The sequence below is a fragment of the Amphiura filiformis genome, chromosome 11 (genome assembly GCF_039555335.1).
Source record: "Amphiura filiformis chromosome 11, Afil_fr2py, whole genome shotgun sequence".
Lineage (NCBI taxonomy): Eukaryota > Metazoa > Echinodermata > Ophiuroidea > Amphilepidida > Amphiuridae > Amphiura > Amphiura filiformis.
In genome coordinates, this window is record NC_092638.1 from 59523497 (window position 1) to 59545899 (window position 22403).

Sequence of the window (22403 nt, forward strand, 5' to 3'; positions counted from 1 at the left end):
TAGTAATTATGCCCTATACTGTAGTCAAATTGCGTTTATGTATCGAAACTCAAAAACACTACAAATACATTTTTTACAATATCACAATGTTTTGGAGCATGTTTCCAAAATATTTTCAATGTTATTAAAACTTAAAACATTTTGTACCCTTTATGATATAACCCAACATGTAAATGTTTTCTCTAAAACTTGTGTATGCTGAGTATAGGCATATCCGAGCGAATGAGAAAGATTATGATATAATAATTTGAAACTACTCATTTCTGAATATTATTTATATTTAAACACGCTTTTGAGATGAGAAAAAAAAGAAAAGAAAAAAACCACACAATTGAATATACTATTTAAAAAAAAGACCACCACTGGGACTCGAACCATTCACATCGGTCAATAGTCAAAAGGTTATCAGTCTGAGGACTATTCCGCTACGCCCACGCTGCCATTTACAATCAAGTAACAAGTTTTGTTCTTTTATAGTAGTCAGGTATCGGGAAAGTGTAAACTTGTATAGAGTGTTTGCACGAAAAGGTCATGGGTTCAAATCATCCTCCAGACACGCTCCATAAGATATGCTAATGCATAGAGTACAAAGAATTACTTCGATCAAAACCAGTTAAACAGGTGATTGGTATTGTACTCCGTGCATTTGCATGTCCTCTGGAGCGTGTCTTTAGGATGGTTTGAACTTAATGATCTTCCATGCAAGCACCCTATAGTAGAAACGGCAAAATGTATCAGTTTACCATAATGACAAAATGGTCCAAAAGCGACATTTTATGTTTTTAGGCCGCATCTCACGAAGCGTCACGTTCGTTTACATTTGCTATACCAATTGAAAATGTTTTATTGTAAAAGGAATGAAACATTCGTTTCATATATGAAATTTGTTAACAGTTAAGTTTACCAATTTGAATTGAAATAAATACGCATAAACAACTCATTTCTGAATATTATTTATATTAAAATACGCTTTTTGCGATGAGAAAAAAAACAAGAAAAGAAAAAAAAACAACAATTGAATATACTTTTTAAAAAGACCACCAATGGGATTTCGAACCACATCGGTCAATAGTCAAAAGGTTATCAGTCTGAGGACTAATCCGTTCGCCACGCTGCCATTTACATAATCGAAGTAACAAGTTTTGTTCTTTTATAGTAGTCAGGTATCGGGAAAGTATAAACTTTATAGTAGAAATGGCAAAGTGTTATCAATTTACCATAATGATCAAAATGGTCCAAAATCACATTTTATGCAAATTTTCAGAACGCATCTCATGAGATGCGTGAAAAACGTTCGATTTTACATTTGCTATACCAATTGAGAATGCCATTTTTAATAAAGAATTAAACATTGATTTCATATATAAAAGTTAACACTTTACCATTTTTTGATATGCAATGACAGCGTATATAGTGGATTAGTTTCCGACTGTTAACCTATTGGCTATTGACTGATGTGCGTGGTTCGAGTCCCAATGGTGGTCTACATTTTTTTCTTTAAGTGTATTAAATTGTTGTTTCTTTTTTATTTAATTTTTTTCTCATGGCAAAAGCGTATTTTGTTATAAATAATATTCAGAAATGAGTTGTTATAAATAATATTCAGAAATGAGTTGTTTCAAATTGTTACATCATAATCTTTCTGATTCGCTCGGATGTGCCTATACTCAGCAAACACAAGTTTTAGTGAAAACATAAATTTAACACGTTAGGTTATATCATAAAGGGTGCAAAACGTTTTAATAACATTAAAAAACATTTTGGAAAACAAGTTGCAAAACATTGTGATATTGTACGAAAAATTCATTTGTAGTGTTTTTGAGTTATGAGACAAAAACGAAAATTGACTCAGTATCATACAGAAGAGGGCCATAATTACAAAACTTGTGTCATTTAGCATAGGAGGTGTTGTCAGTGACCACTCCCTAAATAACTCAACATTTTTATCAACAATTTTATTATGATTCATAAGGATATTATCTACTCCCTAATCGTGTGCAATATGAAGCTCATACAACATTCTGTTTTTGTGTTATGGACAAAAACGACATTTTAGAGCAGTTTAAAGCCATAACTATGAAACGTGTGTAATTTAGCATATGGGGTGTTTTCAGAGACCACTCCCTAAATAAATCAAATTCTGTATCAACAATTTTATTATGATTGCAAAGCATATAACCCCCTCTCAAATCGTGTTCAACATGGAGCTCATACAACATTCTGTTTTTGAGCTATGGACAAAAACGACATTTTAGAGCAGTTTAGAGCCATAATTATGAAACGTGTGTAATTTAGCATATGGGGTGTTTTCGGTGACCACTCCCTAAATAAACCAAATTCTTTATCAACAATTTTATTATGATTGCAAAGCATATAATCCACTCTCAAATCGTGTGAAATTTGAAGCTCATACGACATTCCGTTTTTGAGTTATGAGACAAAAACGAAATTTAGATGAAATATTTTGCATTCGGTAGAGACAATCAACGAAAAAAGTCCTTGGAACGCTTGGCACACTCTGTCAAGATTCCGTGCAGAATTTCTTATGTTCATGGAAATGACCTATATTGTGTTTGGGAAGAAACGTGACATCTACAACAATGATTTTCCCTTCCCTCTCCCCATCAAGCAATGTTGGAACACATTGGGGAACCGCTGAAGACATTGGCATTTCTCAACATTGCACGGGGAGAGGGGGTGACAGTTTTCCGTTATTTACACGCAAGCGTTCCAAGACCTTTTTCGTTGATTGTAGTTGCCAGCACCTTTTTAAGGTCAAGCCCGGCAGGCATGTAACTTTTTGAGGCATATTTCGAACGCTGTATAGTACCCCTTAAATCACAAGCTTTCCACATGCTGTTGTTGAAATTTTACTTCATTCTTCCTTTTCTTGTAAAAAGCAATTCTTTCAGGAGCACTTTATTCTACGTCAAATTAATGAGCACATGGTGATGTGTTAACAAACTAGCAGAGATGCAGAAAGTGCACAGAACATTCAATAACAGGCAAAGTCCCTGTGCTTTGTATTGTTCGATCATGCCCACTCTAATTCTGTGATTGTGCCAAAATTTTTGAACATGCGTGCTTCATCTTTCAGATGATGATGGACTTTGCCAGTTGCTGAATGGTTTGTTTTATTTTCTCATCTGTGATTGACGGCAAGTTACAAGAAGTGACTGTTATAAAACGTGAACGCTGAACACAGTGTGCACACAGCATGTTTAATAGGACATATAAAACAGAGGGATCAAAATTTTGAAAAGGTGGAAAAACCCATGATACAATTATACCATTTTAAGCACTGAAGACATAGGCCTACATGTAGTTTGCCTCTGTGTCTGCAGATAGAGTACATACAATGTATTGGACTATATTAGAGTAATAGTTATTTATGTGGTTTAGAGAAAGAAGATTTTAAGGTGGTACTACATCCCTTGATAAATTTGTGACTATTTTTGCATTTTTCTCAAAAAATAATAAAATACCAGGAACAAAAGTTATGTATATTATAGGGGCAAGGAATCCTATTACTTCACTGGAATTTCAGTGACTTAAAAGGGCGTTTCGTGATCCACAGCCTCATCCCCCCACTTTTCTCAAAAAAAGTTGAGATTTTTATATCACAAGAAACCTCTGGCTACATAATGTTTATGTGCAAAATATTTCTTGCAGATTAATTCGTTTAGCAAAGATATCGTGAAATTTGAATTTCGTTCTGGTGCACCAGAACGAAATTACAACGCATTGTCTATGGAGCAGTGTAATACACTAAATCATGCATAACTTCATGAACGCATAAAATCGGAATCAACTGAAATTTTGGGAATAGGTTTTTTCGTGGATATCTAATGAAAAATGACATAAATAGAGGATGCTAGGATCATGAAATACTCCTTTAAGACTGCAAGCAGTATGTTATTTATGATTAGAAAAGAGGTACCGCTAGAATGTACCTCATTTCTTAACATATAAAAAACCACTTGTCTTGAATCCTTTCCCCTGTAATATACATAACGCTTTTACCACATGCATAGTATTTGTTTGAGAAAAATGCAAAATTAGTCACAAAATTTATCAGGGGGTTATAGTACTACCTTACGTTCTTGGCAATTGGTAAATGGCCAGAATATCCAATAAGTATCCAATAACGTCATAATGTTAAATAAAGATACTTGGGTTAGGCAACCCTGAGGGTGAAGAGTTCCAAGTTTTTTAACTTGATCACCAAGAACCAAGATGTATGATTTATTCAATTTTCAGCAGGTTTCAATCATGGAGCACCTTGTACTTCTCCTCTGTGTTGTGGCATCGCTAGCAACTACCACACTTACCCAAGAGTGTTCCTCATTTGAAGACAGTAAACGTTTTGACTGTATGCCCGACAACCCAAACCAACAAGGATGTGAATCAAGAGGGTGCTGCTGGCAGACACCAACCAAGAACTCGACTAATGGCAATATTGGAGTACCCTACTGTTTTTATCCCCATGATTACCCCTATTATGAAATGGATGAACCCACAATGACAGATTATGGTTGGAGAGCTGACCTGCATAGGAATGATTCATTTTACTATCCGGGGACCATCAAGCAGTTGAGATTGGATGTGTATGAGGAGACAGAAAACAGATTGCATTTCAAGGTAGGCCTGTTTTGTCTGTCTCGTCTGAAGTTGAAAGTATAACGCCTTGTTGGATTTCGCAGCGGCAGATTTGATCGGTGCGTTTACATGGTTGCGTTGCCAGCGTATTGACAAATCACCTTTCTATGCATGTGTATGCACCCTGCAGGATAAAGTTAGCGAGCACGATTTGAATCTGCCAAAGCAAAATACAACATGACTGAGACAAGACATATTGTAGTACTGAATTTTACCAGACTTTGGTCGTAAGTCCAGAGACCTCAGAGAATTGATTGATGCCTACCCAAGACAAGGAGATAATATGCAGTTCAAGAAATACTTGAAGTATTGAATCTTGCACGTGAAGTTAATCGCACAGAGTATACACACATGTGCACAAAGGCGGGTTGTCTGCACACTTGGGGCAACCGCAAAAAAACATTGACGCCACTGACTAATGAACCAAAGTATAGTGGCTAGTTGGTCACGTTGAGAGTCCTCACCAACCAGAAGTACAGAACAGAATGTTAAGGGGGTACTACACCCCTGCCATGCAGAAAGATACCATGCTTGTGAAATTTCTGACCAAAAATGAAGAAGCCTTGTGGTATCTACATGTAATCTACTATGCTGTTTAGAAGTTTTCGGGGTAATTTTGTTTTGGATCTTTTCTGAATCTTTTTTCATTTAATTGCACGTTTAAATTCTTTTCTTTGATCAGATCTATGATCCTGCAAACAGCCGATATGAAGTTCCAATTACAACTCCTAAAATGGGTGCCAAACCAGCCCAAACAGCATACAGTGTCAAGCTGAACCAGAAACCTTTTGGTATTGAAGTAACAAGAACAAGTGATGGTGCGCTGTTGTAAGTATGAGAGGAAAATGTGACGTGTCATGTCAAAAGCAGACACTTTTGGGCAGGTTATCAATTTTGAGGTTTTTACATATCTTAAATATAGAGATATTTTGCTCCACAACACTGTTTTCTCCAATGAAATTGGACATTCCTAAGCGAAAATGTTGAGTTCTTAAGTTATGGTATATTATAAAGTTGGAAATTGAGATATCAGCCTTTAAAATATTATTGACAATGTTGAGAGTAGGAATTACATTGAAAGAATGTCTCAAAAAATACAAGATGCCAGTTATATTCCGGTCTGAAACTATCAGACAATATTTTTAACATTAATAATATCACAAATTCGCAACAAACACAAATTGTGAAAAAATCGCCCCCTGGCAGATTTTTGGCTATTAATTCTCCATTCATGATCCTGCCCAAAAGTGTCTGCTTTTGACATGACACGTCACAAATACTCCCAATTAGGTGTAAAGTATTATTCGTTTTTTGTTACTGTGCACATCAATAAAATCAATACACTTACGCCTGCGTAAACTCACAAAAGCATGCATCGGTCAAGCAATACGCAAACCGCAGTCCATGTAGATGGTGCACCAAACTGTACAAGTAAGCATTTCTTTATCAATCCACAGTGTTATGAGTCCCGCCAATTAAGAGCTGATCAGAGTATACACATTTAAAGGTGCATGACAAAATTGTGGGCCAATTACAACACATTGTGCTTTCTAGTTTATAGTTTCATCATTTCAATTTTATTCATGATAATATACATAAAAAACAGATATATTGAAAAGGAATACATTTAAGACCAGACAGGAGGGTTGAGAAGGTACACGACCAGGCTCAAACCTCCGCATCACAGACATATTAAACAACAGCACAATACAACAAATAAATGCAGGTTATAAAGGAATACATCAAAAATATTATAAATTAGAAATAATATTGCATAAAAAAGTTCACATGTAGAGGCCCATTACTTAAACATTCAAATTCCATGACAGTTTTGAATGAAATTGCTACCAGCAATTTTTGATTGCTAGAAACAAAAATGTAACCTGTTCTGACAAAACCAAGAACAAGTCACATTTTTGACATTTCACGATTTGAATAACAATGTAAGTACTAGACAGTAAGCTTTAAAATGATACCAAAGTTATATAAATAGCATCAATACTTTTCAAGTTATGGATAATTTTGTAAATACCTTGATATTTTTGCCAAATTGCTATTGTGAGTAATGGGCCAATTAGTTTCCTGCCTTACTAAGGATTGAATAGGGATTATTATCATAGTTCATCTGTTATGTATTGATTAAATAAACCTCTTTTTAATAAGTACTTTCAAGGATTTGAAAGTCCACTTAGTCCTACAGTTAAGGTGGTACTACACCCCCTGATAAATTCTGCACACTAATTTTGTATTTTTCTCAAAAAATAACTACACACTGGTAACAAAATTTGTGTATATATTATAGGGGCAAGGAATCCAATTACTTTACTGAAATTTCAGTGATTCAAGACAAGTGGTTCATTATATATATGTTAAGAAATGAGGTACATTCTAATGGTACATCTTTTCTTATCATAAATAACGTACCGCTTGTCTTGAGTCACTGAAATTCCAGTGTAGTAACTAGGGGTGTGATTTTCGGGTAATTTTGTGCCCGGGTACCTGCTTTTGTTGAAAACCGCCTTATATCAGTGATACAGGGTTCAAAAGAAATAACTCCCCCCTTCAAATTACAAAACATTTCTTTGCATAACTTGACATATATTTTGTTGATTTGAAAAATTCAAAAAGCTGTGAATAGAGGAATCGTTTTTCAACCCTCCCAAAGTTGTTTCATTTGCAAAAACAATATTTTTGGTCAAAATAATCACATTTTCCAAAAATGATGCTTTCAGAAAAAGTTGCACTTTACCACATTATGTACAAAACGTTCTCAATATTAATGTTAAGGTTGATTTAATTCTTGTTTTTTTCCTTCACCTTTCTGTCTCTGATCCTTCGGCACCCATGCAACCATCATTCAGTGCAAAACAAAGATTTGTTGGAGTTAATTTTGGCGTAAAATAAGATTTTCTTTGAAGTTTTTAATCTGCAGTTGTTTCAAAATGATAAAATCACCAGGAAGGAGAAATGAGCTCTCCACGCATAAATTTGACCAAAAGGGTGAACATTTACCTGTATTGGGTCAGTTGAAGCATCTTGCATTTTGATTTAAAATGATGGCTTTCTTGGACAGAGGTGTAACACTCATGATGTGGCCACAGGAGATTGGCTGCATGCAGTTAATGCTGACTTTGTTGGCCATTTCTTCTTTGTCATGTACGCCTTCAAGAGAGCCGTTGCTATAGATCTTTGCAACGATTTCAGTCTACCATTTGCAAGTAAATGTTTATATTAGACTTTATTTCAACACGGAAAGCCCAATTCAACAAAAGTTGTTCTTCCTTGGGGCCGTGCATAAACAAACATACATGTACAAAATAACAAATAATTACAAAAGCTTATTATCTAGACTTAAACATATTACAAACTCAAAATTATTAATTGTCAAGTCCAAATGATACTTGTAGCCAACAAAAGAAATAAGCATCACACTACAAACCGTATTTCTACTCCTATAGTGATTTTACCATTTTTTAAACACCGACTGAAAACCCCATTCATGTCAAATTTCATGTCAATGAATCATTGTTTTATACTTTATACTGAAAGATCATTGCATGGGTGACCAAGTAATCGGATACATAAAATTTAAGAAAATTAACTAACAATTAAATCAATCAAACCATTGATCACATTAATATCAAGAACGTTTTTGTACATTACATGTATAGGATGTTGAAAAGTGCAACTTTTTCTGAAAGCATCATTTTTGGAAAATGTGATAATTTTTGACCAACAAAAAATGATTTTCAAAAAGAAGAAAATTGGGAGGATAGCAAAAAGATTCCTCTATTCATAGGTTTTTAAATTTTTCAAATCAACCTAATGTATGTCAAGTTATGCAAAGAAATGTTTTGTAATTTTAGGGGGGAGTTATTTCTTTTGAACCCTGTATTATGGGTCAACCCCATAGAAAAGCATATAAACTCAATTTTTCCAGGAATTTGTTGAAAACCACCTTATATCAGTGATTTTTTTGATGATTTTCAAAATTGCTCAAGTGGATGTAAGGGGTTTTGCAATAAAGCTCTTCATATCAGAACTATTTGGCATCAGAAGTTTTGGACAGGTGATACATGTATTCTTGTATAGAAAGGAAAATTGTATCTCTATAAACCCGGCAATACATGAAATAGATGTGTCCTACCTGCTCACAGAAAATAATCACGTACAGGAAAGAGTGTTAACACAGTTCATTTGTGTCACAGACATATGGCTGATAAAGGATGTAGGGTTTGTAACTATTTCCCACCCTACTTCCTTGTACATTGAATCAGTACTTTGGTGAAAGAGGATGAATATACTAGTGACAGCACTAGGAATTCTTTTGGGGGGCAAGGTAGAGGTAACCCCTTCTGGGATTAGTTTTAAGTAAAGGATACACCCCTAGCTGCAGATTTGTTAAAAACACACACCCCTATAGCGGGACTAAAATTCTATAAAAACAGTCAAGTTTTCGCAGGGCGTTTTGGAACTCACCCCCCATAATACCAAGTGTACAAATATAACAATTACATGATTGTACCAGAAATTAATTTTGAAAGTCAAAAGTTACACTTTGTTTTATATATCAAAAGTTCTGAGAAAATAAGATACATGGGTTTGGAATTAGAAAATTAGATACTCTTTTATACACTAGAAGAGGTGAATTTGATATTGGGACTAGAAGAGACTTTTGGAATATGATATCCCTAGAAAGAATCATTTTTGGGATTTGATACCACTTGTGAGAGTCTTGATACTAGCGCTAGTCTCTTTTCTCACTAAAAACGGATCGAGAGCGTGGGTACCTGCCTACCTGACTAGAACCCAAGACCCCCCCCCCGGAATCAACATAGCAGATCTATACTGCATTTTGATTTTGGAGGGAAATATTTTGAATCAGTCTACCTTCAAAGTAAAAGACACTATCTGCTAGCAAAGAATTAAAGTAGATACCCGGGATCGAGTACCCAACTTAAATTTGGATAGGGGTGTATGCGGCAAATTTTGTAAAACTAGGCGGTTACCCGTATTTCGCGGTTTTCGGCTATCATGGTTATTGGCTTTTGCAGATCTCAAAATCAGGGTGTGTCCTTTGGCTGGGATCACTTTCCTCACAGCTGAGCTCAATTGCAGCTTTTTGCAATTTGACCGACTGTCGCCCTCAATTTGAAATTTGACCTGACCTTTGACCATGGATGACCTAACAAACGCACAGCCTGAGCTTCCTTGGCAAAAGTTACACCCACCCACAAAGTTTGAGCTCCATTATATGAGCAATTTGAAATTTTTACATTTTTTGACCTATGACCTCTTAACCGTAGGTCTGACAAAAAGGTCACCGTGGAAAATTTTGTTTGTTAGTCCAAGGTCCACTCACCCACCAAGTTTGAGCTCCATAGAGACAATTTGAAATTTCTACCTTTTTTGACCTATGACCTCTTAACCGTAGATCTGACGAAAAGGACACCGTGGAAACTTTTGTTTGTCAGTCCAAGGTCCACTCACCCACCAAGTTTGAGCTCCATAGAGGCAATTTAAAATTTCTACAATTTTTGACCTATGACCTCTTAACCGTAGGTCTGACAAAAAGGTCACCGTGGAAACTTTTATTTGTTAGTCCAAGGTCAACACACCCACCAAGTTTGAGCTCCATATGAGCAATTTGAAATTAGACTTCAATTGGACTTGACCCGGTCGTTGACCTTTGACCTTAAAAAATATAAACTGGTTCTTTCTCATATCAAGCTGCACCCACCCACCAAGTTTGAGGAACGTGCGACCCCCAGTCTCTGAGAAAAGAGGCGGACAGACAAACAGACACACAAACAGACAGATTCTGGTGAATTATAGTAAGATTAAGAACTGATTTTTAGGCTAAATATATACTTGATGAACTGAAATTTCAGTATTATATTTTTTTTATTCTGTAAATTCTGTTTTTTCTTTTAAAAAAGGCTGAAAAAAAAACATTAAAAAAAATTATTGAAAAAGTATAAAATCAACCAACAGTGTTGCACAATCCTATTGTAAAAGACTTGGCCATCAATATGTGACCCGCTCTGACAAAACCATAACAAGCCGTATTTTTGACATTTCATGATTTGAATAAAAATGTAAGCACTAGACAATAAGCTTTGAAATGATACCAAAATTATAGCATCAATACTTTTCAAGATATGGATACTTTTGTAAATACTACCTTGATATTTTTTTTTTCAAATTGCTATTCTAAGTAAAGTAATGGGCCAATTAGTTTCCTGCCTAAATAGGGATTATCATATAGTTTAACTGTTATTTATTGAACAAAAATAAACCTCTTTTCAAAAAGTACTTTCAAGGATTTGAAAGTCCACTCAGTCCCGAGGTCAAATACCGTGAAATTAAGAATTCCAAAATTTTTTTTTTTTGTAGGAATGTCAACTTTAAAGGCCTATAACTCAAAAACATATCTGGCGACTTGTTCTGGGTTTTGTTGGAGCTGGGCACATATATGATGCAATCAAGCAAAATCAGTCAGAACTCGGAAATATTGATTTTGAGATATAGCCAAACAAAGGATATATTTCCTTTTGTTTTCTTTTGTTTTGGAAACTCTTTAATTGCTCATATCTTTGGAACTGGTTGTTCAATGTCAGTGGGGTTTTCTGCAAAATGCAGCTTTTATTTGTAAAATGCCTCTTACTATCCAATAAGAAACTGAAAATTTAATATTTCTGAGTTCCGACTGATTTTGCTTGATTGCATCATATATGTGCAACATGAGGCATATTTTTGGATAAATTCTGACCTAAAAGAAAACAAAAACATAAAAAAGTGACACATTTTGCATTATGTTGGTTATAATTTAAGACCAAATTAAAAAGACTAGTTTGCGTATGACATCCTGTCAACCAGACCAAAAATGCCGTACTGCGCAGGTCAGCAACCAGTCACATGCCATGCCTTTGCCCTGACATTAGATGCAAATTAGTCTATTTTAATTCTCGCTATTCGCAATAAAGAGGCGCCGCCAGCAGTTTGCGATGTAATCGTGATGTATCATGGGAAAATCGTGATGTATCATGGGAAAAGGTCGACATCAAGTCCAGCGCCAATCTGAATATTACCATGCTATTACATAGGAACACGTGACAATATTTTTAGTTTGTCAATATAACGGTATTACACGCAAATCGATAGAAAAAATTAATTGTGCACATTTCAAATCACATTATTAAGTATTATTGAGTATCGATTCGCGTGTAACACCTTTATTTTGACAAACTAAAAAATATTGTCACGTGTTCCAATGTAATAGCATGGTAATATTCGTATTGCGCGGACTTGGATGTCGACCTTTTCCCATGATACATCACAATTACATCGCAAACCGCTGGCGGTGCCCTTATTGCGAATAGCGAGAATTCAGTCTTGAATTATAGGCCCCCTAGAGGACAAAAACTGTTGTTTCTGCCTTAGGAGACCAAAATAACATTATGCGACCTCATTGGCCTGCTACCACGAAAAGAGCGGTAGTTTTGAGACATCCTGGCTACTGAGTTTATGTTCGTTGTTTGCCGTGCACCTGTAGCCAGTAGTATGTCCTTCATGACTAGCCCATTGTGCCCCCATTCACAAAGGACATACAGACATACTACTGGCTTGTTATGAACAGATGCATGTGAAACAAAGAACATCAGCGCAGCACTGAGCCAGGACATCTCAAAACTTGCCGACTTTATCTTCATTTCTTGGTAGTCGGTTACATGATATTCACTAGCGTAGTGCACATGCGCTTGCTTTCTTTGTTAAGAACAACTGATCGAAATGATCACAACACAAAGCTATTATGGCATATCATAATTCGGAACAGGTGTATGAGCCCAGGCTTGAACCAGTGACCAAGAGTTACTAACATGCACTACGGCAGCGAATTAACCAATAACAGTCATGATCAATATTTCAGTTTAAATACTTTGATTGAATATCCTGTTCCATCCACAACAAAAAGTCTCTCCCCGCCTTGCGAAGCTAAGCCAAGTGGACTACTCACTTCTCTCGTAGCGCAACCAAGATATTCTCCCTCAACCGAAAAGCAGAAAATACCTAATACATTGGACACAAATATGGTGCCTTCACTAACACACAGTCCACTTGGATACCACATGTGGAAAATTTCTGACGGCGGTGTGACTTCATGAAGAAGTTTTCCTGTATAGTCTAACACATGGATGCTTGCGTTTAAATCCCACGGGCTAATAATGATCTTCCCAGGAGTCGCTACAATAAATTGAGGTGGAATTTGAACTTTTATGGTGCTGATGTGCCTGCCGTTCAGATGGTGTTTACTGATGTAATAATGACGGACTTCTCCGACTAAGAGTCTGCCGTTGCCGTCTATCGTAAGACCAGCAAGAAATGAATCCGCTTCAGCTTCGGATGATTTTCCACTGGGCGACACAACAGGAAATGTGTACTTTAATACAAACTCACTGGATGCATCAAAAACTTTCACATAGACACCATCAGTTATCATAATATCCTCAGTACCCGGGTTAATCACAATGCCTTTTGGATATGATTTCCTTAAATCTTTAGTCAACAATTCAGGTCGAAGTCCAACTTTAGTATCGATGTTGAATTTAGCTGTCCCGTTTTGATTGTAAACTTTGATTTGAGCCGCTTGTCTGTCAGTGACTGCAATGTCACCGGTTGAGGTTTGGACTGCGATGCTGAAGCCGCTTTTCAGTTCTCCGGGCCAATCTTGCCCAAATTGTTGTTGCAGAGTGCATATGCTGGTGTGACCTTCGTCGTAAGGATAATCAAAAGCACTCTGTTTGCTTAGGGTGCTCCATCTTTTGTGATCCAAGTCACGGCTTAAGTTACTCTGCCGAGAATTGTCCCAATCTGGGCTATTCTGTCTTGAGCGACCATACTCTCGGCTGGCATTACTCCGTCTTGCATGATCCATACCCTTAATATTCTGCATGGAATTATCCCAATCTTCACTATTCTCTCTTGAACTATCCCAGTCTGGACTGTTCTGTCTTGACCGATCCTGTTCTTGATGACTATTCTGTCTTGACCGATCCTGTCCTTGACTATTCTGTCTTGACCGATCCTGTTCTTGACTATTCTGTCTTGACCGATCCTGGCCTTGACTATTCTGTCTCAAAGCGATCCTGATCTTGAGTGTTCTGGGCTGGCAGATCCCATTCTTTACTGTTCTGTGTTAACCGACCCCAGTCTACACTATTCTGTGTCGATCGATCCCAGTTACTTGTTAAATCCCAATCTTGACTATTCTGTCTTGACCGATCCTGATCTTGACTATTCTGTCTAGACCGATCCTGATCTTGACTATTCTGTGTTAATCGATCCCAATCTTGAATGTTCTGTGCTAACTGACCCCAGTCTACACTATTCTGAGTTGAACGATCCCAGTTACTCGTACGATCTTGGTCTTGAAAGTTCCGTCTTGAACGATCCTGATCTTGACTATTCTGTCTAGACTGATCATGATCTTGACTGTTCTCTGTTAACCGATCCCAATCTTGAATGTTCTGTGTTAACCGATCCCAGTCTACATTATTCTGTGTTGATCGATCCCAGTTACTCCTACGCTCTTGATCTTGACAATTCTGTCTTGACCGATCTTGACCTTGACTATTCTGTCTTGACTGATCTTGATCTTGACTGTTCTGCATTGCCCGATGAAGATCCCAGTCTTGATTATTGTGTCTTGACCGATCCTGATCTTGAGTAGAATGACTTGACCGATCACAGTCTTGACTAGTCTGACTTGACTGATCCTGTTCTTGACTAGTCCGACTAGAACAATCCCAGTCTTGATTAATCTGTTTTGACTGATCCTGGTGTTGACGATTCCATTTAAACAGATCCAAGTCTAGACTATTCTGTGTTGTTCGATCCCTGTTAATCATAAGATCCCGGTCTTGAATATTCTGTTTTGACCGATCCTGTCCTTGACAATTCAGGCTTAACCGATTTTGTCCTTGACCATTCCGTTTTGACAGATCTGGATTTTGACTATTCTGTGTTAACCGATCCCAGTCAAGACTATTCTGTGTCAACCAATCCCAGTTACTTGTACGATCCTGGTCTTGACTATTCTGTCTTGACAGATCTTGACTTTGACTGTTCTGTCTTGACTGATCTTGTCCTTCACTATTCTGAGTTAACAGCTCCCAATCCTGACTGTTCTGAGTTAACTGTTCCAATTCTTGACTGTCCTGTGTTAACCGATTCCAATCTGGAATATTCTCATAGAGTAGACAACTCTGTATCGAATGATCCTGGTCTTTAATATTCTGTCTTGTCCGATCCTGAACTTGACTATTCTGTGTTAACCGATTATTCTCTGTAGATTGATCCCAGTCACTTTTAAATTCCTGATCCTGAACTTGACTATTCTGTCTTGACCGATCTTGTCCTTGACTATTCTGTGTTAACTGATTATTCTCTGTAGATTGATCCCAGTCACTTTTAAATTCCTGATCCTGAACTTGACTATTCTGTCTTGACCGATCTTGAACTTGACTATTCTGTGTTAACTGATTATTCTCTGTAGATTGATCCCAGTCACTTGTAAAATCCTGATCTTGACATTGACTATTCTGTCTTGACCGATCCTGTTCTTGACTATTCTCCCAATCTTGACTGTTCTGTGTTAACTGTTCCAATTCTTGACTGTCCTGTGTTAACCGATTCCAATCTGGAATATTCTCATAGACTAGACAACTCTGTCTCCAATTATCCTGGTCTTTATTATTCTGTCTTGACTGATCCTGAACTTGACTATTCTGTCTTGAACGATCCTGAACTTGACTATTCTGTGTTAACCGATTGTTCTGTGTAGATTGATCCCAGTCACTTGTAAAATCCTGATCTTGAACTTGACTATTTTGTCTTGACTGATCCTGTCCTTGACTATTCTCCCAATCTTGACTGTTCTGAGTTAACTGTTCCAATTCTTGACTGTCCTGTGTTAACCGATTCCAATCTGGAATATTCTCATAGAGTAGACTACTCTGTCTCCAATTATCCTGGTCTTTAATATTCTGTCTTGACCGATCTTGACCTTGACTATTCTGTCTTGACCGATCCTCTCCTTGACTATTCTGTGTTAACTGATCACAATCTTGACTGTTCTGTGTTAACTGTTCCAATTCTTGACTGTCCTGTGTTAACCGATTCCAATCTGGAATATTCTCATAGAGTAGACTACTCTGTCTCCAATGATCTTGGTCTTTAATATTCTGTCTTGACTGATTCTGAGCTTGACTATTCTGTCTTGAACGATCTTGATCTTGACTGTTCTGTATCACCTGATGAAGATCCCAATCTTGATTATTGTGTCTTGACCGATCCTGATCTCCACTATTGTGTATTGACCGATCTTGATCTCGACTATTGTGTCTTGACCGATCCTGGTGTTGACTGTTTTGACTTGAACGATCCAGTTCTTGACTGTTCTGTGTTAAGCTACACTCTATACTGTTCTGTGTCGATCGACCCAAGTCTTCACTATTCTGTCTCGAACTATGCAGATCTTGACTACTCTGCCTCGAACGAGCCCAGTCTCGTCTCCGTCTTTTGTAATCCCAATTGGACATGATTCATTTACAGCGCCCTCGTGTGACAATTCGTAAACCGCCTGCCGGCATTTCACTATCAGTGAGCCAAAAAGAGAGTTTTCTATGCACTTGTATTAACATGCAAACGGATGACACGGCTGCATGGCTTACACACTGTATGGTTGGAACTCAGACAGGATTTTGATTGAAAATCACAATTTTAAGCAATATAGTATATTTGCCATTGATCCTAAAAGGAAGGAAATGACACACACAGCCTCAAGTCCAAATGTTAAGCAACTCTTAAGTGTAACTCGTCACCTTACATCATGTACCCTAAAGATGGGTATAGCTTAGTGTCTGCCCAATGTCAATGTTAATTGGTGGTGACAGGTATGAGGCTTCGGAGTGTGTACACTCATCCCCTAATAGAATGACACTGGGAGTGAACTTTTTTTTTTATTAAAGGCCCATTCAGTCAAAGAAGTTATTTTCCACTTCCCATGATGATTTGCTATCTAGTGCAACATGGGTTGACAGTGATGCCAGCCTATTCTCAACATGAAAACACAGGAAACCTATTAGATATAAAGTAATAATATTGTGTCATTTGATGAAATGAGAGGATATTGCAAAGGATTCTGGGAAGGGTGAGATCTGTGATCTGAGCGAAAGTGTAAAAAATTTAAGATTGTGTATAAATTGCCTAAAAGTGAAGAATCTGTTGATTGTCATGGTATTTTTGAAATAAAAACAATTGGCAAATAATGACAAAAAGAACAGTATTTACAAAGTTGAAGCACCATTCAAATGCATGGAGCTCATTTCTGTACTTCAGCAGAGAGGTTACAGATTCATGTAAAATGGCGTATTTTGTCTTTCGGCTTAACCAGTAGCAGGCTATGGTAGCATGACAGTAGCAAATGTGCCAAAATTTGAATTTTGATGAATTAACGATCCTTTGGGTGAGCAAATCACTGAATAGGCAGGGTTGGCACAATTTAAATCAAGATTTAAATCAAATGATTGGTTTTTTTTAAATCACTGATTTAAATCAACTTTTTCAGTTTTTACCATTTTTGATCAATTTCTATCAAGTTAATTTCTATCTTGAATTGACTGTTTTACTTTATTCTTAATCCTTCTACACCTTTTGGATACAATTACCCCGTAACCACCCGGGTATAAGCCCACCTTTGGCTATAAGCCCACCCCCTATTTTTCAAAACATTCTGGGAACAAGGGTGCACTCAGGTATAAGCCCAGTACGGTACTAAATTTTAATGCAAGTTCTTAAATCAAATCAATGCTTTGCTCTCATATTTAAGAACAAATATAAAAAATATCAGTTGATAATTAACATTCCACACTTATAATTTTAAGAAATTGACATAAAAGATAGAAATTACTGGTACATTGGGCATATTATACAAATGGGGGTGATTGTTCTTATTTTTAAATTCAAGCACTAGCCCTTCCCGGTTATAAGCCCACCCCCATTTTTGAAGTGAAATCTGCCATCTAGGGGGTGGGCTTATACCAGAGTGGTTACGGTAAATACCGTAAAAAATAATTTTCAAGGTTTTTTTCCCATGATTTTACCAAATTTTTTTGAAATTTTCACATCTGAAAATGCATTTTGATTTTTTGTAAATACCTGATAGGATTGTGCATATACATGTATGTCTAGCATTCCACTGGTCTCTTTTGATTTAATCATGGGGTATAGCAGTTCTGGGAATTAAAAAAAATTAGAAAATCGATTCAAATAAAAAATATCTGATTCAAATCAAATAAATCGATTTTTTTTTTTTTTTTTTTTAATTTAAAAAAATCGCCAACCCTGTGAATAGGCCTTTAAGCCTTGTGCTACTTCCTCAGTTTCTGACCGAATTTCAGTGACAAATTAATTACGGTGATCATCCTTTTGGATTATGCAGATTTTGGAAAGGTTAAGGATTTAATAATTCAAGCCATGGGGTTAGATAACATATGGATCATTCTTAATTTGAAAGCTTTCCAAGTATTCAAATGCACTTTCTGAACTTTGAGGTTAAGTGACCTTTTGGCCTTTCTTGTAAAATATAAAATTATAAAAAAAAAACTTGTTAGGGAAATAGTCACTAAATTCATCACACCTTTATGACCATAATTTCAAATAAATGAAACTTGTTTACAACTTTACATCTTCAGTTGCGCGTACTGCAAAATTACGCACAAGGTCTACGCATACAATTGCGCTACTTCTGGCACCTCTATAAGTCTGATACACATCAATACTTATGATGATGTATAAGCTCGCCTACGGCCTGATGAATGACACCCGGAATCATGCAATTGTCCAATCAGATTACTTGTCTGTGAACTAGACCACTCCCACTGAATAAGAATGACTTGTGGTAAGCCTCATCTAGTGTGTGTGGAAATCAAAAGTTAACTATGTATAACATAGCACCTGTGTGTGCTCTGTGAAAAAACAATAAATCAAAAGAGGGATAAATACCCGATGATTAATATGCAGTCAAAGTGTCACACAGAGTGGCTCAAAATAACATAGACATGAACATGAGTCATGACAACTTGTATCAACCTACTATTTACTAAATGTAATGCCTTTATTTGAGTGTTATGCAAGATTTGTTGAGAGACTAGCTAAATGGGCTATTCCAGTTGAAATCCATACACCCCCTGTAGAAGGCATGACCTTATAGTTATGGAATCATCCTTTCAGGTAGCTCCATTTGAAATTCACACTCCGTGTGTAGAAGATTCAAGTCATGTGTGCTATATGGGGTGTATGGATTTCAACTGGAATAGCCCAATGTGAAACAGATACTGTAAAAGTGGTCATTTTTTGTGTGGGTAATTTCTCACGCTTTGCCGATTTTGAACTACATTGCTTGTTTATAATTTTGTAATTTTGAGTTTTCTTACATAGACCTATACATTAAAAGAACATATTTGCCTGTTTTTATTTTCATGGTAGTTGTGAACATTTTTGCGTGTTTTTATTTTCGTGGTAGCTGTGTTGCATGCGAAATTTATGTAATGGGAAAATTTGTATTTTTACAGTACCTTTTAAATATGATTGCCAGTTAGTGTTGACTTTGGACTAAGTGGCCATATAGACCATTTAAAAAAGTTAATATTTGAGTGACTATACCTAAATCTACTTTGTCACCCCAGTTTGAAAGGTATAAAATTTAAAATGATGACAAAATTACCTGTTAAATATAGAATGGTGGGTAGTTCAATGTAGGATGTTGTTTCACTGTACACAAGCATATACGCCGTAGAAGTGACGTCATAATCGGATGAACTACCATAGCAATAGATGAATACAATTTTTGAATAGACCGCCCTGCACTACAAGCAGATTGCACTAATCACCTGTATATGTCAGCAAACATTGATTGAATACAATACCGCTCTTTTCAAAGATACTTATCTTACAGGTGCGATTTCTTTGACATCTATGGTTCAATGCATCGGTACCGCGTGAACGTTGTAGTGCAGGGCGGTATAGTCAAAATTGTATTCATCTATTGCTATGGTAGTTAATCCGATTAACTACTTCACTTCTACGGCGTATAGTGAAGTCTTGTTTGCAGGGTTCGGTTTTTGCAGAAACTGGCAAAAACGCACATATAGTCACTCAAATATTTAAAAAGTAAGACAGAAAGCTCATAAACAGTAACACGCTACTTTTAATGAATCATTCAACATATTTTTTGTCTCATCAAGTCCTTAAAATTAAAAAGTTTTTAATTTGGTATACGCCACATTTTAGTTGAATGCACTTGAGCAATGAAAGCAAATTTAATTTCTTAATATGTTTCTCATAATTACAAAATCTGGTCTTGTAACACTCAGGAAATTATTTTTGCAACTTAATAATTTGTTTTGAGATGAAAAACTGCATTATAAATCACTTCTTTAGTTTTTACCAGTTTTTGCCAAGCGGTTAAAACCTCGTTTTTTTACACCTGTGACAAAAACCTGCGAACCTGTTTTTTTTGGGGCAAATTCAACAATAAGTGATTTAGCTGAAAAAAGTCAGTCTCTCATTCTCCAAGTACCGTATTGGTCCGAGTATAGTCCCACCCGTTTTTTAGGTGAAATTTTTTCACAATTGGGGGGTGGGATAAAAAAGAAAAATTTTGAGTCGGTTTTGGAGTGTCCTGGACCTAGACCTAGATGCTAGGATCATTCATGGTTGACCTAAAAAAAAAAAAAATTGAATTTGAATGCATTTTGATATCATTAATAGAGTATGACATGAATACAAATTATCAATTTTCATATTAAGGATACTACACCCCTCAATAAATGTGTGTCTTTTTTTGCATTGTTCTCAAAAACTAATAACACAGTGGTAACAAAAGTTATGTATATTATAGGGGCAAGGAATCCAATTACTACACTGGAATTTCAATGACCCAAGACAAGTGGTTCGTTATTTATGATAAGAAATAAGGTACCGCTAGGGTGTACCTCATTTCCTATCATATGTATTGAACCGCTTGTCTTGAGTCACTGAAATTTTAGTGTAGTAATTGGATTCCTTGCCCCAATCATATACATAACTTTTGATACCAGTGTGTTATTATTTTTTGAAAAATGCAAAAATAGTCACAAATTTACCACAGGGTGTAGTACCCCCTAAAAAATACAAAACATCATTTTTTTTTTTTAAGGTCAACCATGAATGATCCTAGCATCTAGGTCTAGGTCCAGGGACACTCCAATTTTTTTTACAATTTCTGGATTTTTTCGAAAAATGGGGGGTGGGACTATACTCGAACGTGGGACTATACTTGGACGAATACGGTAATACCATAAATAGTGGATACTTTCCCACTTCATTAATCTGCACTGACAACCTTCTTATATTTTAAACCAACAAATTACGTGTCGTCATTCATTTTTTTACAGGTTCAACAGCACCCTGAACCACTTCCTGTTTGCTGATCAGTTCATCCAGATATCGTCATGGCTACAATCCAAATATGTCTATGGTCTGGGAGAGCACAGGACAAGTTTCTTACTGCCGTCAGACTGGGAGCGCTTTGCATTCTGGGCAAGGGATCAGTCTGTGACTGTGAGTAGTCAGTCAATGTGGTCTGCACAGGAGCATCATTCAAAAGTGACTGGGAATTTGTCATGGCTAAAATAATGGGAACTACTGCTGATTGCAGAAAAAATATAGGACTAATTTTTTGGATAATTAGAAGCAGCTAGTCCTAATCCTTCAGTTGGCCTATTACATAATTCACATAAGCATGTGCCAATGGTGCATAAATGCGCAAAGTGCAATTTACAGGGGTGTGATTCAAAGCTTGTGAAATATCATGAAAGTAGTAGAAAATCCTGCAAAACAGCGTAAAATTATGCTAAAATCATGCCCCCTAAATGACCTGAAAATCAATACTATTGCGTAAATTTTGGCCACAAAAAAGCCTGAAAACAGCAAAAATCGTGAAGAATCACATCCCTGGCGATTAGTATAGGTGCTGCATCCAATTGTATGGGATCTACTGTACATCAATTCACGATGTTATGAGTCTTGCCATTTATAAGCCAAACAAACTATAGGTCAAATCTGGTTCTCCACACAGGGATAGGCAGTCTTTGATTATAGTCGGGTTCACATGCTCATTCAAGGGGGTGTTAATTAAGGTAATTTTATATTCACCCTTTCCAGGACAAAAGATGATGAAAGAGAATAAATTTACTACCTCTATAATATAAAGATGTGATTACATCAATGATTTTCCTACTGTGCTAAATTTAATCTTTAATTTTTGCTTCTTTTTTGTTGATGTTTTTGGTTTTTTGCAGGAAAATATTAATGAATATGGTGATCATCCGTTCCTGTTAAACATGAACCCAGACACAGGCAATGCACATGGAATTTTCCTTCTTAATAGCAATGCAATGGGTAAGTTTATAAACAATGCACCCAAAAAGTACCCGAACACTTATAAAAGCCCTCCTTAAAGACACTAAAACTAAATTACAAAATAAAGTAGAGAATAGATAGAGAATTTTGTTCTGCATATTTTGATACCTCATCCAGTACGATACAACTTTATGTTTTGAACTTATAGCAATTTGAATAAAAAGAGAGCTTTTCAAAAGTGACACAAATTTGCATTGACTAATATGGATATGGCTTTTGTT

At 36.3% G+C, this 22403-nt stretch overlaps 1 protein-coding gene across 2 annotated transcripts in view; it reads left to right on the forward strand.

Moving 5' to 3' along the window:
• LOC140165093 (lysosomal alpha-glucosidase-like) overlaps positions 1–22403 on the forward strand; it is a 102821-nt gene that overhangs the window by 9835 nt on the left and 70583 nt on the right. For both annotated transcript variants that reach the window (XM_072188521.1, XM_072188520.1), the window contains exons 2-5: positions 4261–4641; positions 5342–5487; positions 21156–21321; positions 22062–22161. In XM_072188521.1, coding sequence (XP_072044622.1) covers positions 4261–4641; positions 5342–5487; positions 21156–21321; positions 22062–22161 — 793 coding nt within the window. The remainder of the gene's footprint in view (positions 1–4260; positions 4642–5341; positions 5488–21155; positions 21322–22061; positions 22162–22403) is intronic.